This window comes from Gymnodraco acuticeps, unplaced genomic scaffold (genome assembly GCF_902827175.1).
Source record: "Gymnodraco acuticeps unplaced genomic scaffold, fGymAcu1.1, whole genome shotgun sequence".
NCBI lineage: Eukaryota > Metazoa > Chordata > Actinopteri > Perciformes > Bathydraconidae > Gymnodraco > Gymnodraco acuticeps.
In genome coordinates, this window is record NW_022990396.1 from 240,973 (window position 1) to 263,108 (window position 22,136).

At 41.1% G+C, this 22,136-nt stretch overlaps 1 protein-coding gene across 3 annotated transcripts in view; it reads right to left on the minus strand.

Annotated features, from left to right (window-relative positions):
- golim4a (golgi integral membrane protein 4a) overlaps positions 1–22,003 on the minus strand; it is a 34,356-nt gene extending 12,353 nt beyond the window's left edge. For 2 of the 3 annotated variants that reach the window (XM_034224571.1, XM_034224569.1), the window contains exons 1-8: positions 21,382–22,003; positions 11,190–11,264; positions 9,195–9,244; positions 8,880–8,933; positions 8,303–8,453; positions 5,536–5,618; positions 3,606–3,689; positions 357–569 (exon numbers count right to left, since the gene is read on the minus strand). In XM_034224571.1, coding sequence (XP_034080462.1) covers positions 357–569; positions 3,606–3,689; positions 5,536–5,618; positions 8,303–8,453; positions 8,880–8,933; positions 9,195–9,244; positions 11,190–11,264; positions 21,382–21,568 — 897 coding nt within the window. In that variant the 5' untranslated portion in view covers positions 21,569–22,003. The remainder of the gene's footprint in view (positions 1–356; positions 570–3,605; positions 3,690–5,535; positions 5,619–8,302; positions 8,454–8,879; positions 8,934–9,194; positions 9,245–11,189; positions 11,265–21,381) is intronic. The other variant, XM_034224570.1, reaches the window with a different exon arrangement.
- Between the last annotated feature and the right edge of the window lie 133 nt (positions 22,004–22,136).

A 22,136-nucleotide genomic window follows, 5' to 3' on the forward strand; every position in this document is an offset into this window, starting at 1 on the left:
ATCATTTCCTGGTCTTCTCTAAAGAAGAGGGACCAATGGAAACGTTGTCATGTTGCCGTTGTTCAGCATGGAAACATTCATTAGCTAACAACGACATTATTGTTCTATTAATATAAAGGGAGGTCAAGTACTCTTTCAAACAGCTGCTAGTTATGGGTACTTTTCGAAGCCCATACTTCTTTACTTTTACTTGAGTAAAGAAGTTTAGTCAGTACTTCTACTTTTACCAGAGTATCTTTAAACACGAGGATGTGTGTACTTTTGCCATCTCTGTTTATAACTTCAGTAGTACGCCTCTTTATAAAATCACTGCTGTATCTAATCTAACTCAGTGGTCCTGAAGACTCCCACCCTACCTTGGCCTCAGCGTCCTGGTGCTCCTCCCCCTGTGCGGGCTCCTCTTTGTGGGGCTGCTGCAGCACCGAGTCCTGCTGGGCTGCATGAATGAGGGGTTCAGGGGCCACGGCGGCTGCTTGAGGCTGCTGGGGGGCGGGGTTTACCTCAGGCTGTCTCACACTTGCCGCTTTGTTCAGGGTCTCCCTCATCTGATGATATTCATTCACCTGCGACTGAAGAGAACAAAACACACAGGTGGGCAGAAAGGGAAAACGCTGTTATGCTGTGGGATTTTTCTATATTAAGAAAAAGAACTTGTGAACTTGGGACCCTTTAAAAGAGAAAATAAACTAATCCAAAAGAGAAGTGTTGTACATTAAAACCAAGCCCTAAAGGCAGATACACATATAGTATCCTATCAATGTGACAATGTTTTGATTTTAATACCTTTTATCCCTTTATGATAAGTATAGACAACTGTCACACAAGTACAGACATTACATTTCAAATTGAGTACCCAGTTCAAACCATTAAAGGACATCATGCTGGACACACAGGCCTGAGGGTGAAATGATAAACAAAATCTTGCTAAATTCCCCCCTCCTCTCCTTATCTCGCTCCACTCCGTCCAATATATCTTTCTGCCTGATTGGCTGATGTCTGACAGCCGGGACTAAACCAAACCCAGGAAAGAGAGAGTGTGCGTGCATGTGTGTGTGTGTGTGTGTGTGTGTGTGTGTACCCCATTTGACCAGAAGCACTGGTGGAAAGCAGGACAAGCTTCAAAATAAATCAGCAGTCAGATCAATCAATAAAGCAGAGAGTGAGTATATTCAACAAACCATTCGGAGGTCAGTCTCAGGGAGAAACAGCAGACATCTGATATAATAACCCAACAACATATATTTTTCCTCCCTATCATACAATCTGCTGCAATGTACATTTGTTCTGTTTTATTGAGAAGGTTAAAGTAAAGGGCGAGTTGATGCTGAGAGGAATGCTGAGAGGAATTTAATGAGGTTATTATTGACAAACTGTTCTGCAGTGACAGAGACTCGCCTGCTTTTGGACCAGAAGTGTGCATGCTGCCTGTTGCTCATTTTTCTACCAGATATTTTAGTATATTATATTTTACAGTGCATCCGGAAAGTATTCACACCCCTTTTTTTACAAACGTGTTAAAAATAATCAAATGAAATATCACATGTACATAAGTATTCACACCCTTTGCTTTGACACTGAAAATGTAGCTCAAGTGCATCCCGTTTCCACTGATCATCCTTGAAATGTTTCTATAACTTGATTGGAGTCCACCTGGGGTAAATTAAATAGATTGGACATGACTTGGAAAGGAACACACCTGTCTATATGAGGTCCCACAGTTGACAGTGCACATCAAACCAAGTCATGAGGTCCAAGGAATTGACTGTAGACCTCAGAGACAGAGGCACAGATCTGGGGAGAGGTACAGAAAAATGTCTGCAGCATTGAAGGTCCCAACGAGCACAGTGGTCTCCATCATTTGCAAATGGAAGATGTTTGAAACCACCAGGGCTCTTCCTAGAGCTTGCTGCCCAAACCAAACTGAACATCGGGGGAGAAGGACCTTAGTCAGAGAGGTGACCAAGAACCCGATGGTCACTCTGACAGAGCTCCAGTGTTCCTCTGTGGAGATGGGAGAACCTTCCAGAAGGACAACCATCTCTGCAGCACTCCACCAATCAGGCCTTTTTGGTAGAGTGGCCAGAAGGAAGCCACTCCTCAGTAAAATGCACATGAAAGCCCCCATGAAGCACCTAGAGTACTCTCAGACCATAAGAAACCAAATTGTCTGGTTTGATGAAACCAAAATGGATCTCTTTGGCCTGCATGCCAAGCATCATGTCTGGAGGAAACTAGACCTGGCCAATACCATCCCAACAGTGAAGTATGTTGGTGGCAGCATCCTGCTGTGGGGATGTTCTTCAGAAGCAGGAACTGGGAGACTAGTCAGTATCAAGGGAAAGATGAATGCAGCAATGTACAGAGAGATCCTTAATGAAAACCTGCTCCAGAGCGCTCTGGACCTCAGACTGGGATGAAGGTTTCAACAGGACAACGACCCTAAGCACGCAGCCAAGATAACAAAGGAGTGGCTTCGGGACAAGTCTGTGAGTGTCCTTGAGTGGCCCAGCCAGAGCCCAGACTTGAACCCGATTGAATATCTCGGGAGAGATCTGAAAATGGCTGTGCACCGACGCTCCCCATCCAAGCTGATGGAGCTTGAGATGATCTGCAAAGAAGAATGGGAGAAACTGCCCAAAGATAGGTGTGCCAAGCTTTTAGCATCATACTCAAGAAGACTTGAGGCTGTAATTGCTGCCAAAGGTGCTTCAACAAAGTATTGAGGAAAGGGTGTGAATACTTATGCACATGTGATATTTGAGTTTTGTTTTTTTTATTCATTTGCAAAAATTATTTTAAAACTTTTTCCACTTTGTCATTATGGGGTATTGTGTCTCGAATGTTGAGAAAACAAATTCATTTAATCCATTTTGAAATATGGCTGTAACATATCAAAATGTGGAAAAATACTCTCCGGATGCACTGTATTTAACTTTTAGATTACTTGTTTTCAGATGGATAGTATTTTATCCTTTTTTTTTTAAATTGTATTTGATCTTTTATTCAAGATTATTCTCTTATTTCTTATATTAATATATCCTATTTTATCATTGTTTGCACATTCTCACTTGTTATGTTTACATACGTATTTGATTTTATATTTTCCACATTTTATTTATATTATATAAAAATAGAAATTATTATTATTTCTATGTATTTTTTCTTTTTTATTCCCATTATTATTTCTTATGTTTTCTATAATTATTTTATATTTAATTGAAATGTTTTGCTTCAATAATAATTATATCTATATGGTATTATTTTTTTATTGCAATTTTCTTTTCTTATAACTATACAAATATTTTATTTTGTTTACATTTTATATAATTCAACTGTCACAGAATCACATTTTCGCCGAGATTAATAAAATGTTCTAATTCTGATGAAGATCGCGCTTGTCTCTGTAGCTCAGGAAAATCACACAAACCTTTTCTCATGTCGAATTAAAATCCCCTCTGTTTGTCCAAATCTTTCCAAAACCTTTGATTTCACCAGCAAATACATTTGCATCAGTGCTGTCGTGTAAGAACAGACTCGTTATGCATCAATCAGCTGTTGTTATTATTATTATTCAGTGAGAGGAGTAAACATGAGGCTCGTCCTACCTGAGCTGCAGCCAGCGCACTCTTGTGGTCATCCAGTGTCAGTGCGAGCTGTGTGTGTGACGCCTTCAGGTTCTCATGCACAACCTGCACACACATAAACAATTATCTTTAAAGGTCCCCTATTATACTGTTTTTCATCAATATATTATAGTTCTCAGTTATATACAAAACATGTCTCTGCAGTGTTTAACAGATCATGCCAGCATCCCATAATCCCCTCTGTTTCAGCCCTGTTTCCAAAGTGCTGATTCTCTGTCTGTTACTTTAGATGAAAATAAGGAGCCCCTCCCCACGCCGCTCTGAGAGACATTTGGTTACAAAGAACACAATGGTGCTCTAGGAGGAGATTCAGGTGATAAGGTGGGGGGGGTACCTTGGTTGCTGATTGGCTAATGGTTACACAAGCCAACAAATCGTTATGACATCATAAAGTGTCCAAAATCTGATCAGCTCATTTTCAGACGGGTTTTTATAGAAATGGATCAGGACAAAAAGAGAGAGAATCTTTGTTCCTGAAACTTTCAGAGTCTCTTTCCACAGAGGGGACACATGTTGATGTAGAAGAGACATGAAGAAGAGGGGACACATGTTGATGTAGAAGAGACATGAAGAAGAGGGGACACATGCTGATGTAGAAGAGACATGAAGAAGAGGGGACACATGTTGATGTAGAAGAGACATGAAGAAGAGGGGACACATGTTGATGTAGAAGAGACATGAAGAAGAGGGGACACATGTTGATGTAGAAGAGACATGAAGAAGAGGGGACACATGCTGATGTAGAAGAGACATGAAGAAGAGGGGACACATGTTGATGTAGAAGAGACATGAAGAAGAGGGGACACATGTTGATGTAGAAGAGACATGAAGAAGAGGGGACACATGTTGATGTAGAAGAGACATGAAGAAGAGGGGACACATGTTGATGTAGAAGAGACATGAAGAAGAGGGGACACATGTTGATGTAGAAGAGACATGAAGAAGAGGGGACACATGTTGATGTAGAAGAGACATGGAGAAGAGGGGACACATGTTGATGTAGAAGAGACATGAAGAAGAGGGGACACATGTTGATGTAGAAGAGACATGGAGAAGAGGGGACACATGTTGATGTAGAAGAGACATGAAGAAGAGGGGACACATGTTGATGTAGAAGAGACATGAAGAAGAGGGGACACATGTTGATGTAGAAGAGACATGAAGAAGAGGGGACACATGTTGATGTAGAAGAGACATGAAGAAGAGGGGACACATGTTGATGTAGAAGAGACATGAAGAAGAGGGGACACATGGTGATGTAGAAGAGACATGAAGAAGAGGGGACACATGTTGATGTAGAAGAGACATGGAGAAGAGGGGACACATGTTGATGTAGAAGAGACATGAAGAAGAGGGGACACATGTTGATGTAGAAGAGACATGAAGAAGAGGGGACACATGTTGATGTAGAAGAGACATGAAGAAGAGGGGACACATGTTGATGTAGAAGAGACATGGAGAAGAGGGGACACATGTTTGTGTAGAAGAGACATGAAGAAGAGGGGACACATGTTGATGTAGAAGAGACATGAAGAAGAGGGGACACATGTTGATGTAGAAGAGACATGAAGAAGAGGGGACACATGTTGATGTAGAAGAGACATGAAGAAGAGGGGACACATGTTGATGTAGAAGAGACATGAAGAAGAGGGGACACATGTTGATGTAGAAGAGACATGAAGAAGAGGGGACACATGTTGATGTAGAAGAGACATGAAGAAGAGGGGACACATGTTGATGTAGAAGAGACATGAAGAAGAGGGGACACATGTTGATGTAGAAGAGACATGAAGAAGAGGGGACACATGTTGATGTAGAAGAGACATGAGAAAGTGGATTTTGACCTTTTAAGGAAGACTGAAATTTCACAGCCAAACAGGATTAGTCTCACCTGAGCATCCTGCAGCTGTGTGTGAATGTCGTGGTGTGCTTTCCTCAGCTGTTTGTTTTCTTCTCTCAGGTTATAAACGTTATCTGACAACACAAACAGGAAACATGAAGGAAAACAATATTCTGAAGCATTTTCGGATATGTAACATAATTATAATGCTATATAATCTGCTTATCCTCAATGCTTTAAAACAATCTTTATACACATTATAAAGCATTTTATAACAAAATAATAAGCATAGTAAGTATATTTATACTAAAAGATTACTCACTGACATGGTACATTATAGATCCCATACTTGTGAACTGTTATAATGTGTTAAAGGTCCCATGTCATGCTTTTCTGGTTATTACCCGTCCCCTTGTGTGTTATGTATCTTTGTATGCATGTAAACGGTCTGCAGGGTCACAAACCCTCAAAGTACACCCTGTAGCGAGTAAAACTCTAACACAGAAAATAACTGTCTATGCTGCCCCAGAACGCCTCGATGGACATTTATCTTTTTCCATTGTTTTCTTCTTGGGTATAGTGACGTAACGTAACGGCTCCGCAGATTGGTCGAAATGTACCAATCCGCGGAGCTATTACGTTACGTCCGCGGAGCCGTTGTGTTTGGACCAATCCGCAGACTTCCTCACACACACACACACTCGGCGGGACGTTGCGAGGCTCGCTGCTGCGAGGAGCGGGCAGCGTGAGCTGGCTCACTGGTGTGGGGTCGGCGAGACACCGCGGAACTCAGCCTGGGCACACACACAAACTCCCAGCCAGGCTGCGGGTGTGTGTGTGTGTGTGTGTGTTTCGGGCTGGGTTTCACTGTCTCGCAGACGGCCACTGGGCTCACAGGGAGGGGGGGGGGGGAGCTCCAACAAGCCGTTTAGGACAGAGAGTGAATACACATACTATACAGAGATGCTGTATGAGAAACCAATGTGAGTTTGGAAAATTGCACAATATAAATGTATTCTAGTAGACCTCAACAATGGAATTATGATTAGTAGAAATGGCCATGACATGGGACCTTTAATAATAACTAATAATATTTTTGATTATGCATTATTATGCACATTTAAATTGCTCTTAGTGGTCATTGGCTACTTCAAGGGAAGTAATACAATTCCCAAGGTAAAGGCAGACATAATACATTATAAACTGTACAATGTAATGTAATATAAATGGCCATTGTTAGTTAAGAGAAACAATTATTTTAAATTGTCTAAAATGTCAGTATTTCTAAATGAACAACATTCTGAACCCTATGAGTCACACAACGTTTAAAGTGCTTATATCTTTCATTATATTGCTTCATAAACAGGATCATTATTTAAAACGTTTCCCAATATTCATCAAAACATTTACAAAAATAATGCAAATCCCTGGGGATTTTTTTCTCTATTTAATCACTTGTCAGTTCATATTCCTGCACAGAGAAAACATCTTATATCAATTAGGACTTTTTAAATGTCCAACTATAAGGCTCAAATCAGAGGACGGTGTTAACTACATACTGTTAAGACAAAATGTATAGTGTGTTCATCTGAAAGTCTGCACATAAAGCACTACTGCAGTGTTGTATTAGGTCACAAGATGGAGACAAAGAGTGTTAAATGAGGTCAACACTACATTACATTACATTTCATTTAGCTGAAGCTTTTATCCAAAGCGACTTACAATTACCAATTACAGGGACATTCTCCCTGGAGTAACTAAGGACTAAGTGCCTTACTCAAGGGCACACTAGTGGTGGTGTTCCTGGTGGGATTTGAACTCACAACCTTCCAATCTTCAGCTACAGAAAGTTACACTCTATTTCATTTCAGTAGAAGTGTTTAATACATGGCGTAGATGAATACTCGATTCTGATTGGTCAATCTGGACATTACAGAGGACAGGACCACAGTATGGGCTCTTGCAGTGTTTAAAGACTGGCTTCAACCATCTCAAAAACATTGCCAGACTCCGGTCTTCACTCTCTGACTCTGTGGCAGAAACACTTGTACACGCCTTCACATCCCGTCTACACTACAGCAATGGAGTCCTGTCCGGGGTTCCCAGCAAAACCCAGGACAGGCTCCAATACGTCCAGAACTCTGACGCCAGGCTTCTCACCCGCACCAAGCCATGGCAACACATCACCCCGACCCTCATCCACCTCCACTGGCTGCCGGTCGAGTCCCGGATTCAGTACAAAACACTCCTCCTCACGTACAAGTCCCTCCATGCCCTCGCCCCCCAGTACTTATCGGACCTCCTCCATCCCTACACCCCTTCTCGGAGTCTGTGGTCCTCAGACACGGGCCTGCTCTCCATCCCCAGCTCTCGCCTCCGAACTGTTGGTGACAGGGCGTTCAGTGTTGCGGCCCCTACCCTCTGGAATGCACTTCCTGCCGAGATCCGTAATGCTGCCTCCCTGGACATCTTCAAATCATCATTAAAAACACACCTGTTCACCCTGGCCTGCTTCGGGCCCTAGCCCTTTCTTGGTCCCCCGGCTTCCTTTATTTTTTGTTTGCCCTTTGATTGTCTGTTTGTTTTGTTTGTCCACCATGTACAGCAACCTTGGGTCCCTTGAAAGGCGCTATATAAATATCATTTATTATTATTATTTTTAATGGAAAAGAAAATGTGAACAGACTTGGACAGTTACAGAAAACCTCCATCAGTGCTGCCGTCATTTTAAGTAATGTCGGTATTCTTTTTTCATTATTGACCGCCTCTCTGCACATTATCTCTAACGTAACGTCTCTGAGTGACCGTCCGTCCGTACCTTTGAGGTGGGTGACTTCTCCTTCTTTAGCCTGGTTCAGTTTCTCGTAGTGCTCTTTGTGTTCATCCAGCAGCCGGTTGTGGTCGTCGCCCTCATCCTGGTGCTGCTGCTGAAGACCGTAATACTGCTTCTTCAGGTCGTCGTGCTGGTTCTGACAGAGAGGGAATGAGCTATATTTTTTGTGTATCCATATTTTCAGTGATCTTCATCATGAAATGCTTGTTTTGCACATGCTAAAAACTACTTAAAATAACAGAAATAAAATGTCACAATGCATATCATTGTTTCAATTCAGTAAAGTAAGCCATATATTAAGCAAGTCATTTTTTTACTCATAATTTACTCTATATGGGAAGTTACGACTACCAACCAGCAGCTTGTTAGCTTAGCTTATCACAAAGATAAGAAGCAAAACTAGCTTTTAAACTCTGTACTAATGAAATATATATTGAGAAGAAGGATGTGGTTTGACAAGGTCAGACATGGTGTTCATACAAAGGGTGATAGGAAGAAAGAAAAACGAGTAAATGAAAGTGTTATAATGTGTTTGTGTATGAAGGGTAATAATAATGTATACCTTTAGCATCTGATGTTGGACATGTAGAGAATTGAATCTGCCGTTGAATTCTTGCTGTAAGAGCATAAAAACAACAAGAAAAGTTATGAAAAATAATTACCACTTCTGCAGTTATTGAAGAAACCTACCAAACTATTTGTTTTCTCACAAAATATTATGGTGAAGAGATGAAGTATAGCCAAAAGTAGCATCAGTATTCAACAACACAAAGCAATGTGAGTAAACAGGTAATAAGAGACGGATACATTTATATAAAGTTATTAATGATTATATACATTTATACTCATATAGGAGGTAATTATGTGTAAAAAATACCTTCTCCTTGTTCAGTGACTGTTGTGTGTCCAGTTTATAAACCAGATAATCTAAAAAGACAAAAAACAGCCATTTTTAGTACATTTTCATCAATGTTATGGAAAATAATGCTTGAGAAATAACTTGTTTTAAATGAAAACCATGATGCAGACTCAAATACAAATCATTATGATGTCCTGTAGTCTCCATAAAAACCAAAACACTTATTTTCATTTATACTTAAAGGGGCTCTATTATTCAAATGTTCAGGTTCATATTTGTATTTTGTACCTTTGTGTTTTACTTCCTGTCTCTGTGTATTCATGCCTGTTTAACTTGTATGATTGTGTTCACCTGCTGCCTTTATGTTTTGCCGGCCCTCTCCAGCTGTGTCTTGTCAGTGTGATTGCTATAGGCTTAGACTGTCGGGGGACACCTTACTTCTTCCTTCTGTCTGTCTGTACCTGTGTACTCTCATGTTCTGAATAACCCAGCTTCCCCCAAATTTATTTTTGGAGTCTATATCTACGCCGGGATCCTGAGTCGAGGCTAATCCTGTTGCTGTGGTCCTGAGTCCTGGATCCTCTATCCTGAGTCCTGGATCCTCTATCCTGAGTCCTGGGTCCTCTATCCTGAGTTCTGATCTGAGTCCTGGACTTCGAGTCGTGGCTGAACCTGTCTCTGTGGTCCTGCCCGACTCTCATCATACTACTTCCCTGACGGCTCCCACAAGATTGTTGATATCCTCGTGGATTCATCTTCCTCTTATACACACATGCATTTCCAAACATTTGGTCTACCTATGTTGTAAATGTATTATCTTTTCGATGTACACACGGCATCTATTGCACGTCTGTCCGTCCTGGGAGAGGGATCCCTCCTCTGTTGCTCTCCCTGAGGTTTCTCCCATGTTCCCCTTTAAACTGTGGGTTTTCTCTGGAAGTTTTTCCTTGTACGATGTGAGGGTCTAAGGACAGAGGGTCGTATTGTCATACTGATATTCTGTACAAACTGTGAAGTCCACTGAGACAAATGTAACATTTGATTGATTGATTGATTAGAGTATATGCCTCTCTCCCCTGTGTTCTCTGTCAGTTTGTTGTCAATGTTTCCCCGTGCGGTTCTTGTTTCCTGTCTCTGTCTAATTCCTGGTTCTCCTGTGTGCCCTCCTGGTTTTGCTAGCCTTGTTCCTCAAGTCTTCCCGTATTGTTTTTCATTTTGTTTTTGCTGTGTTATTTCGTTATGTTTCACATGTTTTTTTGTACCAGCTTGATTTTAAATAAGCTCGCTTTGTTGTTATTTAAACCTTTCTTTTACCGGTTTACAAACCCTTTTAATGGTCTGGACCGTTATTCAGTAGGTGAATCTATGGGTGTTTCTCAATGTCGAGGAGGCTTGCTTGGTAGCACATGTACCTCCGAGTGAGTTCCTTCAGAAGCGAGGCAAGAATACCTCCTGGCCTCGGAAAACAAAGAATGGAACAGGCTAGCAAGTGTGCATATGAGAGGCCCCGCCTTATATTTTCCGCCAAAGATTTGGGAAATTGGTCCGTGTGCAAAGCATTGTGGGGAATTTAAGACCGCGGAGTCTACACATGAGCAGCCTCTAAATTTCCCGCAACGAAGTACGCCGGGCTCGGAAGAATTCCAAGTATCCTGGACATTGGAACAGTCCTTCGGCGGCACTCGATGACGTAGCATCCTTGAAATAGTGGCTCTGGAGCAGCTTTCCTCGACATTGAGAAACACCCCATATGTTCTTAAAATAGTGTGTGAGCTTAACTGTGTGTATTAAACTAAAACGGAGCATTTTCTGTCAGCTCAGATTTTATTTCTGCTTTTTTAAATTGTAGTATGTGCTCATGTGTTTCAGTGTTGGTGTATATGCTACTGCCTGAATACGTTTAATGAAAGGCAGGTTTTCCTTTAAAATAAATCTCTTAATATTTAGGTACATTGTAATGTGACCTTAATCGAGATGTGAGCCAAGTCAGTATTGAGATGTGATTTTTCTCACCTTCTTTGGCCTTTTTGTGGTCCAACCTCTCCTTCTGAAGAGACTTCTCCAACCTGGAGCGATGCTCGTACACCACTGCACATAAAGAAAAAACAGAGATAGCGGGGGGAGAGATGAAGGGGGGGAAATGGAGAGAGAAGGTTTAATGAGCAGTTTGAACTCTGTTTGTGCCTGCAGGAAGGTACATAAACAAAACAAATATATACGCAGCACAAACACTCTACTCCTAAACACCAGTTTCAGGGAGGTGGACATAAAAGAGGATGAGGTATATATAAGAGCCAGGTGTGATATTTATTCAACCAGACTGTGATAACAGGACATTACATCTGCAAGAAGCTGCGGTATTCCTCACAAGGCTGGTGGTGGAAAACATATTTACAGATAAAACTAGTTTGGTTCAGGCTGCTTCTGTGCCTGGTGGATTTTGTCAGCCACAAACACGATGGTCCAATCATGAGAATGGATCATTATAGTCGGGCTGCCTGATTAAAGAGGACATTTTATGCTCTTCTAAGGGTTCATATTAGTTTTTAGTGTCTCTACTGTGACATGTTTACCGCTAGGCAAACTTAAAGAGCAAAAAAAGCATTCATTCAAAAAGTAAGTATTTCGGAGCCTGTCTCTGTTGCAGCGACAAGACTGGAACAGTTAAGGAGGACTGTTCATTTTCAGGTTCATACTTGTATGTTGTGTCTCTACTGTGACATGTCTCCATGCTTTAATGTTCAAAAAGCTCTTTATTTTTCTCATACTGCCTGTGCTGCAGCACCTCTTTTCACCCTCTGTCTGAAACCAGAGCCCAGTCTGCTCTGATTGGTTAGCTGGCCAGAGCTTTTTGATCTTTAAAGCATGTAAACCTGACACAGTAGAGGCACAATATACAAATATGAACCTGGACATTAGCATAATATGTCCTCTTTAAAGGTCCCATGTCATGCTTTTCCGGTTATTACCCGTCCCCTTGTGTGTTATGAAGGTATTTATGCATGTACTTTGAGGGTTTGTGACTCTGCAGACCGTCTGCAGAGTCACAAACCCTCAAAGTACACCCTGTAGCGAGTAAAACTCTAACACAGAAAATACGTGTCTATTCTGACCCAGAACGCCTCGTTGGAGATTTCTCTTTTTCAAAAAATGTCTTCCGGGAACCAAGTGACGTAACGACGACCCCTCCGTGGATTGGTCAAAATGGACCAATCCGCTGAGCCGTTAGGTTAAGTCCGTGGATTGGTCTAAATTGACCAATCCGCAGACTTCCTCACACACACACATTCAATCTTTTCTCAGCTGCAGCTCCGCCGATTTCTCCTCCCTGAGACGGCAGGACGCGGCGAGGCTGTGAGTCTGTGTGTGAGCACATACACAAACTCCCAGCCAGGCTGCGGGTGTGTGTGTGCTCGGGCTGGGTTTTGCTGTCTCGCAGACGGCCACTGGGCTCACAGTGCTCACAGGGAGGGGGGGGGCAGGAGCTCCAACAAGCCGTTTAGGACAGAGAGTGAATACACATACTATACAGAGATGCTGTGAGAAACCAATGTGAGTTTGGAAAATTGCACAATATAAATGTATTCTAGTAGACCTCAACAATGGAATTATGATCAGTAGAAATGGCCATGACATGGGACCTTTAATAAAAGGTACACAATAGTTGGACCAACTTAAATTTACAATTAAAAAACAATCCATTCTGGGAGTAATCCTTTGTCGTGGCCAGTCATCTGACTCAAGCAGCTTAAAAAAAATATCTTCCAGTTTCTGACATGTTCTCTTAGACCCCCTCCCTCAGGGTGGGAGGTCTAACTGATGATGTGGCAACTCAACAGATTCATTGTCACATACACGTTGTCCTCTTTATAATTTCATGAGGATTTCAAAACTGAGAAGAAATAGCTAAATACAAGAACTGCAGAGTGAAACAGAGGAAGGCTCACACAGACAGGGACTCATAGGGTTAAGATAATACACAAATGAGGAGAAACTGAAGGGAAAGAAACAGTCAGGGAAACACACACACACACACACACACACACACACTTTAAGAGACAGAATGAGAGACAGACTCGGTAATAAGGTGGTGACTAATGGTGACATAAACCAGTGGTGGAAAGCAACAAAGTGCATTTACTCAAGGCTTGGGGAGTAATGAATTACATGTAACAGGATTACAAAATCAGGATACAAAAATACGTTATCTGATTACTAGCAGGATTACAAAATGAATTTCTTATAGGTAGACTTACTGCCCCACATGTTTCTTTCGTTTTTATGCAGGCTACTTTCATGTAATCCAAAAATATACTAAGTGAAGCATTTATACAACAGAGTGTGCCTTATTGAAACAACAACTAATCGTGTCTTCTTAATAAACTGGGCTCCTTTGTTTGTGTACACATGGGAGGGAGTGTGAACACACACACAAAGACTCCTCAAACAAAGTCTAATTTGCCTGTGTTCATAGAATTCACAGTGCACACTAACTCAGACAGATCTAACCGATTCAGTCTCCTCCACATAAACCGGCAGGCCAGTAAAGGTCAGCGCCATAGAGAGCTGCCTTGTTCTCGCTCTGTTGACTCACTTTAACCACACTTTAGGGTAAAGGCTTCGTCGGTCTGAGGGGGAAACCCTCTGACAATAAGTGTTCATTCACATGCTCGTTGAGGTTTGAACGAGATAAGGAAAGTGGGTAAAGAAGCTCCAGAATGTTGTTGCTTGTTTTGAGGTATACTGGTCTATTCATTAAAAGGGGCCATGTCATGCTTTTGGAGATTTGATGCATGTAAATGGTCAGCAAAGGCTACAATCGCCTCCTTTGTTTACTTACGGAAAAAAGTGACATCACTCTGTAACACTTGTACTTCTTTTAGCTAGCGCTCCAACACATTGTATGTGATAGGCAAGGGGGCGGGACATCTCCAACTGGTTGACCAATCACAACAGAGCCGGCCAGCTAACCAATCAGAGCAGACTGGGCTCTGGTTTCAGACAGAGGGTGAAAAGAGGTGCTGCAGCACAGGCAGTATGAGAAAAATAAAGAGCTTTTTGAACATTAAAGCATGGAGACGTGTCACCGTAGACGCACAAAATACTAATAATAACCTTAAAGTTAGCATAATGTGTCATTTAATGAACGTCTAATTCAACTCGTTTTAGAGGGTGTAGTTTGTCATGTTGCACGAGACGTTTTTTCATAACTTTAAAAAAAAAAGTTCCCTCTCTTGACCTTGTCCTGTTTTGTCTGTATAACGTTTTTTATTTGATGCACATTGAGTCACTGGATGAAATGGGATTCATGACGATACCTTGTGGCACTATATGTGGGCTTTAATAATTCAAAAGAACATTCAATTTAAATTTCTTTTTTTAGATGCAGCCTCTTTGTAGATGTTTGCCCTGCTTGCCTACATTATGTTGTCCCCTTGAGAGAGGGTGTGTGTGTGTGTGTGTGTGTGTGTGTGTGTGTGTGTGTGTGTGTGTGTGTGTGTGTGTGTGTGTGTGTGTGTGTGTGTGTGTGTGTGTGTGTGTGTGTGTGTGTGTGTGTGTGTGTGTGTGTGTGTGTGTGTTGAGTGGCCTGAGCAACATGTTCCCATCTTTGGCGCTTCTCACTGCTAGGAGGGTACAGAGCCTCCAACAAGCAGAACAAAACCTCCCTGACCTCAAGTGTCTGGACGTCCATCTGATTAAGCTCAGAGAGGTTCATGCAGTCAGTCCACATCTTAAAATAAATGATTTGGTCTGTTTGAAGTTGTTTGGATTACATTTCTATAGTTATTTAACCTGAAGGTCACATGTTACTTCTGAAAAACTATCATGATGTGACGTTATGGTATGGCAAACGCCTAGTCTTGTAAAACTCTGTATTGTCAACACTGAAAACTGGTAAGGGCAGCAGGTCGATCAGCTGATTTTAGTGTCTGATAATCATTTCAAGTTTAACATATTGTTTTCTAAACTTTACAATGATAATATGAACATGTATTTGTATCATTTTCTTGTATTCAGGTCTGCAGGTTTTCTTAGTCAATGACAAGGATTCGGGTTTATTTAGGATTTAATGCTAAATTATTTGTGGACACATTGTCGGTTTTAGACATTTAACAAAACAGGATTGTGCTGCATGTGTAGATACTGTATATCTTGGTGTCATTTGAATAACAATTTAGCGTTGACAACACTAGTCCTACATGTTCTACCCTTGGGCACTGAACAGACACTGTCCCCTTATAAAACAAATCTTATGATCAGACAGATATGCATAAAACCACTGCGAGGCTGAATTTGATTAGATATACCATCCTACTGCGGAAATCTGTTTATCAAGATGTCACAATCCACTGTATCAAATCTGTAGGCTCCACTTCAGTCTGCCAAAAGAAGAATTGAGCAATCTCTGACATCTGCATTCATTAAAAAGGTCATTTGTGACAAAAACAAGGCGGTGTCTTCACTTCCAAAAACCTTACAGGGCTTCCAGAAGCTGTATGAAACTGATTTTGTGTAAACGGATAGTTAGGAAACCAGTTTTTTAGATATTGTACATGGAGTGATCCAGGCTAGTATTGAGAAAAGCTGCACCACTCTATTGGGACAGGAAGGGAACACATTGTGTGGCTTTCTCGCCTCCCAGTTATTCCTGCGGTTTTCTTACTAGCTCATACTTCTTTCTACATTCACCACACAGGTAACTGTAAACCATGTAAAGTCATACGTGTGCATAACACTACACAGACATTAGGGATTTCCTCTTCTTTTGTACACACAAAAGGTTACTCAGAAGACAAAGACTTTGTGGTGTGAGTTTCCACGGCTCAGTCAGGTGGGAACATGGCAAGAAACCCACTTCCTTTTCAACCAACTAATGGAGGAGAGTGAGAGTTGCAGGGCAGAGAGATTTAGACATTCGATACCCCAAACTCAAATAAAGCCTTCATCACAAACATTCAAATCAAAAGGAGGGATTTAGTGTTAATCTTTATATGAATAAAAAAACACTAAACACAGAAAGTACAAGGGATAATAGTATTTACTGTATCTTACGTGTAAAACTTAACAATTCCATCTGTTAAGACTACTGCACAATTCATGGAAATGTTATCGTAATATGGTAAGTGCAATTTTTAAAGTGAAGGATGTATAATATTTGTTAAATGCTAAATATGTGATAAAATACCATAACCCCATCATAAAAAGATTTTCCAACAGACTTAACAAAATGTGTTTATTATAAAATCACACTTTAATAGAGTTTTCCATGATAATAAGAATAATTATGCAAAAATGATCAACCCTCCAATTATTATCAAATAATGGCAATAGGTTATTACCCTCCAAATCGTGCAGACTGATAGCACTCATTATGATAAACAGCAGGCGACAGCAGTGTTGGAAAAAAACGATTACAACACTCATGTAGAGAAGGCTGCAATTATTGCATTTGACTAATGTGTTGCATGATGACATGGTGTGTGCGTGTGCGTGTGCGTGTGTGTGTGTGTGTGTGTGTGTGTGTGTGTGTGTGTGTGTGTGTGTGTGTGTGTGTGTGTGTGTGTGTGTGTGTGTGTGTGTGTTAGTAAAGGGGGAGTGAAGGGGTATTAAATCACAAGGGACACACATTTGTTGGAGTGCAAGTAAAACCACAAAGTGTCAGTTGATCTTTTGAAATGGCTGACAACTGGCAGCCTGAGGTTGTAGTGGGCTACAGTGAATCAATACGTCTGACTCACAGCCCCCCAGCTATGGCCCACCTCTAAATATAGGACACAAAACACACAGAAAACAGCAGTGGATGTCAAGTGGCTTGTGCTTTGTGATTGACCCAATAATCCATCAATCATTTCACATTGAAAGTAATGTTGTGGTGACCAAAGTCTACAAATGATGAAGCAATAACAACTTCATCACACGTTTTTGAATGGATAAGCTTTTTCTGAAGCTTTTTAAAAAATGCAATAAGAGCCATTTGTGTAAAGTAAACGGTAGACTTGCTGTTAGCTCGGGAAATATTCAATTGAGGTGGGATTTCAACGATGCATTTTTCCCATTGGATTTCGGTATATTGCAGAACCTTTATGACACATACAGTAGAAGCTTCGCCAGTCACCGGTGGGGTATTTACTGACGTATTTTATGTTGAAGGACAAAGTGTGAAATTCTCTTCAGCTGGTGTTAACCACAGACCTTCAGGCATCTAACCACAAACATGTGAAAACAATGTGGAAGTTCTACAATGCCTAAAGTCTAAAAGTCATCACATCTCACTACCACTAAAGCTATCAGTAAAAAGTAAGGGTTGTAATTGGTCACAGAGTGCTTCACATGACAACAAAGGCTTTTGTGGATGTGTATGTATGCTATTACTTTTACAAATATGATAAGTAGAAGCCTAAATGCAACTGCATGGTATGAAGAGACGACTGCTGTGTAGGTGGATCAAAGGTCGCATGAAATGAACAGTCTGACCAAAACCCTGACACACCATTTGACTCCCAGATGTGGTCACAACCCTTCCCCTGGAAAGATGAAGCTCTCCACCCACAGTCCATTTTAACCTCATGGCATAATGGCATGACACAAACCTCACATCCTGTCGGCACAGAGGAGTGTGTTTATATGGAGGGAGTTAATGTGTGAGGTTACTGCAGGACAAGACCGTTTTTTCCTATGTAGAGTAGAGTTTTTATTATGGTCCTTGGTCTTGGAATGACCTTCAATCACGCCTCAAACTGACGGCACTTGTCTCAATAGCATGTTTTAAATTGAAGTTGTCTGAAGTCCTTACCACCAGCTGCTCTTGCAGTAATAAGTAGTGTACCTTTCTTACTGTCCTAATGTGCACAATGTACAGTAGTGACTGCTCTTTCGTCTTTTGTTTTCTTAGTTATGTTCTCTGTATTTTATATGTTTGTGTTATGTGTTATGTGTAACGTTGCTGCCTTCTTGGCCAGGTCAGCAATGTTTGAGGACATTTTGTGCAAATGTTCAGGTTCATATTAGTATTTAGTGCCTCTCCTGTGACATGTCTCCATGCTTTAATGTTCAAAAAGCTCTTTATTCTTCTCATACTGCCTGTGCTGCAGCACCTCTTTTCACCCTCTGTCTGAAACCAGAGCCCAGTCTACTCTCATTGGTTAGCTGGCCGGCTCTGTTGTGATTGTTCAACCGTCAAGAGATGTCCCGCCCCTTAGCCTATCACGTACAATGTGTTGGAGCGCTAGCCAATAGAAGCGTGAGTGTTCCATAGTGATGTCATTATGTTCCAGAAGAAAACAAAGGACATTTTGACCATTGGGGCTCATCCTAATTTTCGGCCTTGATGTAACAATATTCACAATTAAGTAAATGTAACACCCTTTTCACCCCGGTTCCACCTTTCATTTGCCCTGTACGATGGGCGCTGATGAAAATGGGGGATGTTGGCTTATCTGGCGCCCGCAGCTCACAGCCAAAATGCGAGTGAGCGAGGGAGAGAGGGAGGGTGGTACCAGCGCTGTTGTTATTAGAATCTGGTGCCGTGCTAGCTGCTCTAACGGATATAAGAAGAAGATGTTTCTACAATAATGTGGAGGGAGAGTCCTCTCCAGTCAGACTGAGAGGCTGATAAGTTAACTACAGCTCAGTGAGGTAAAGGACTCTCAAGTTCAAATGGTTTGGTCACAATTTATGTAAACACATATTTCCAAGGCACTCCTTTATAATTATTGGGATAAACAGGTTTTAAATCATTCCAATGTATACTATAGGACAGTAACCAAAAATATCCTTTAAAACTGGAGAGATACAAAAAAAATGCATAAATAAATAAATGTTAAGGTAAAATAAGATATGAATGAACAACACAAATAAAATAAGTTACATTAATTTGTTATTGGCTATGGTAGGTTATTGGTTATGTTCACATACTTATTTGATTACATCCACTTGTCTAAGATGACAACAGAGACTTTCGACCCAAACCTAGCTGTTGACTTGTGGATGCAAGCATCTAATCGCAGACTCAACCAGAGAGGAAGTAGTAGGCCTACATCATCAGCTACCATGTCTGACAGAGAGGAAGACAGTGAGGAGAACAGTGAGGAGGGTAGTGATGACAGCTTGTAGGATTACTGGTCGTGCTAATGTTGTCTTGTGTTCACCTCTGCATGTGTGTTCTGTGTTCACCTCTGCATGTGTGTTCTGTGTTCACCTCTGCATGTGTGTTCAGTGCCGTGTGTCTGGCAAATAAAGTCAAGACCCCCTCAAAAGTTACGGTTTATTTCATTTTAAGGATGAGCACCAAGCAACATCTCCAGGTGCTCCTTTGAGAACCAGGGCAAAAAAGTTATGTGTACCCCTGTATATAACACTACAGGAAAGGTAAAATCCTAAAAAGCATAATAAGGCCTGTTTAACTATGTTTAGGATCAGTTAGCAATGCTGCAAAATCTGGTTTGTTGACATCATAAATGTATGTCAACATGAGACTCAAGTACTGTATTTGCAAAGCACCACAAAAGGAGAATATGGCTACAACAAGTGTATGTATTGCTAACAATACTGTCTTCAATATGCGGACAATAATAATACTCCTTTAAATAGTTTCATAAAGACACTACTGTACGAGACATGGTCACGCCTTTGTATTAAATCTCAGTTCTGCCCTCTTTTCCTCGACTTTTCCTCCAGCTGTGGCTGACACAAGCAGATGTGTTGGTTGACCTAGCGCCTTTAAATTACACTCATTTGAATACTGGCGAGGTGAGCCTGGGGACACACAGACTTCAACCAGGTGTGGGTGTGTGAGTGTGAGTGTGAGTGTGAGTGTGAGTGTGTGTGTGTGTGTGTGTGTGTGTGTGTGTGTGTGTGTGTGTGTGTGTGTGCGTGTGTGTCATAGCCTCCAGTCAGCAGTAAAACACTCCTGGGTAGAGTTTTACTGTACGACTACAGCTTTAAAAAATAACCTGCCTGTCACTGGGTTACAATCTACTCAGAATGTAACCTGCTTTATCACGGGATTAGGCCACCTAAGGTCAGGTTAAGGACACATCTCTGCCTGGCTTTACGGTGTAATTACAGCGTAGTAGATCAGATGGCAGACAGACTGTGTCATTTTTGCATTTGATTTGACATTTAACAAGTAGACCTGGCATTGCATGTGCATTGTGGGTAATATGCAGTGGTGTAAACCAGGTACATTTACTCAAGTACTGTACTTATGTAAAAAAAAAAGGACTTCTACTTTACTTGAGTATTTCCTTTTTATGTTACTTTGTATTTCTACTTTATTTCAATTCAAAGGTAAATTGAGTACTTTTACTCGACTACATTTAATTAATACCTTTAGTTACTTTGCAGATTTGGATTAATGATAAACAATATAAATCAACAGCTACACCTGGATTTAATGCATATGCTTCCCAGCAGTACATAAAGTAATTAAAACTAGCTGCACCTTTACCAATTTTGATGAACAGATTAATGCATCAATAATTATAATCAAAACATATCATATATATTATTCTGAAATGGGCCAATCTGCATAATGAGTAGCCTACTTTTACTGCTTTAATTATATTGAGATACCAATACTTTTTTTACTTTTACTTGAGTAATATTATGAATGCAGGACTTTTACTCATAACAGAGTATTACTACAATCTGGTACTTCTACTTGTACTTAAGTACAAGATCTATGTACTTAAGATAAGATCAACTTTATTGATCCCAATTTGAGAATTGTTTTCGTCACCACAGCATGTTAAAACAAGGCAATGCACATAATGTGAATGAAAAAAAGTAGAACAAAATGACATGTCAAAATAGAAAATAAAACTGTAGCTACTAAAAGTAAAATATATACATACTGACAGTGAGATAACAATCAGTACAAAGTCAAATAACGTTATGAATGGCCAAATTACAGCTAACAAAATTAAAAGGTAGGATATTATTTACATTAAGTGTACAAGAAATAGCATACTAAACTAATATGAATACTTCTTGCACCTCTGGTAATATGACTTTGATTTGATACACATTGAGGTGTTTGCATGAAGCCGAAATGAACTACAGCTCCTATTGAATCATTATACATCATAACATTTGTTTTAAGATGTGTATTGAACTCACAACCGCCACTACAACCTTAAAACCACAGTTTTCTTAAGGAAGTCTGGCGTGTCATTTCTCATGCAAAATCACCGTCTCTGTTTACCTTGGAGCTGCGCCGACAGGGACTCCTGGTGCTGCTGGTACTTCAGCGCCGTGGCTTCGGTCCTCTTGAGCTGCCTGTGCATCTCGTAGGACATCATGCCCCCGTACATCATCCCGCAAACCACGGTGAGCAGCAGGAGACACTGGAAGATCCTCCGCTGCCTCCGGGAGCAAACCCCGCTACCCATGTTGGACCCCTCCCCGCTGTCCGAGCGAGAAAACCCCGTCTCTGCTGCTGGAAAAACTTCCCCTACTCAACTTGTAAAGTGACGACTGCAACAACAACAACAACAACAACAACAGCTCTCACTCCTATACCATTTCCAGGCACTGAAAAAAAGTGCTTAAATCCACCAACATATGCATTATTGTAGCAATACAAAAGCCATTAGCGACTTCAAAGTAACCGCTCCAGATTTGCTTCACTTCACTCCTGCAAAGGCGTGTGTGTGTGTGTGTGTAGTTTCCTCCCCTCTCTTGGTTGTTGTTTTCCCCGATGCAATTCAAAGCAGCTTGTGGGAAAAAAGTATAAAAGCTCAAGTCCCCGACGAGGCCTCCATAGCACCTTTAACTTTAGTTACGTGTCAGCCGAGCAGCTGCCTGCCATCCTGGTACAACTCTGAAGGAAGTCCCTCCTCCTCCCCCTAAAAAAAAAGAAGAAATACCACATTTCCCTATCCCCGCCCCCAGGGGGGGGGGGGGCAGGTTTTATCAATTGGTCGCCGGAGACCTCGATCAAAAAACGGCTACAGGCAT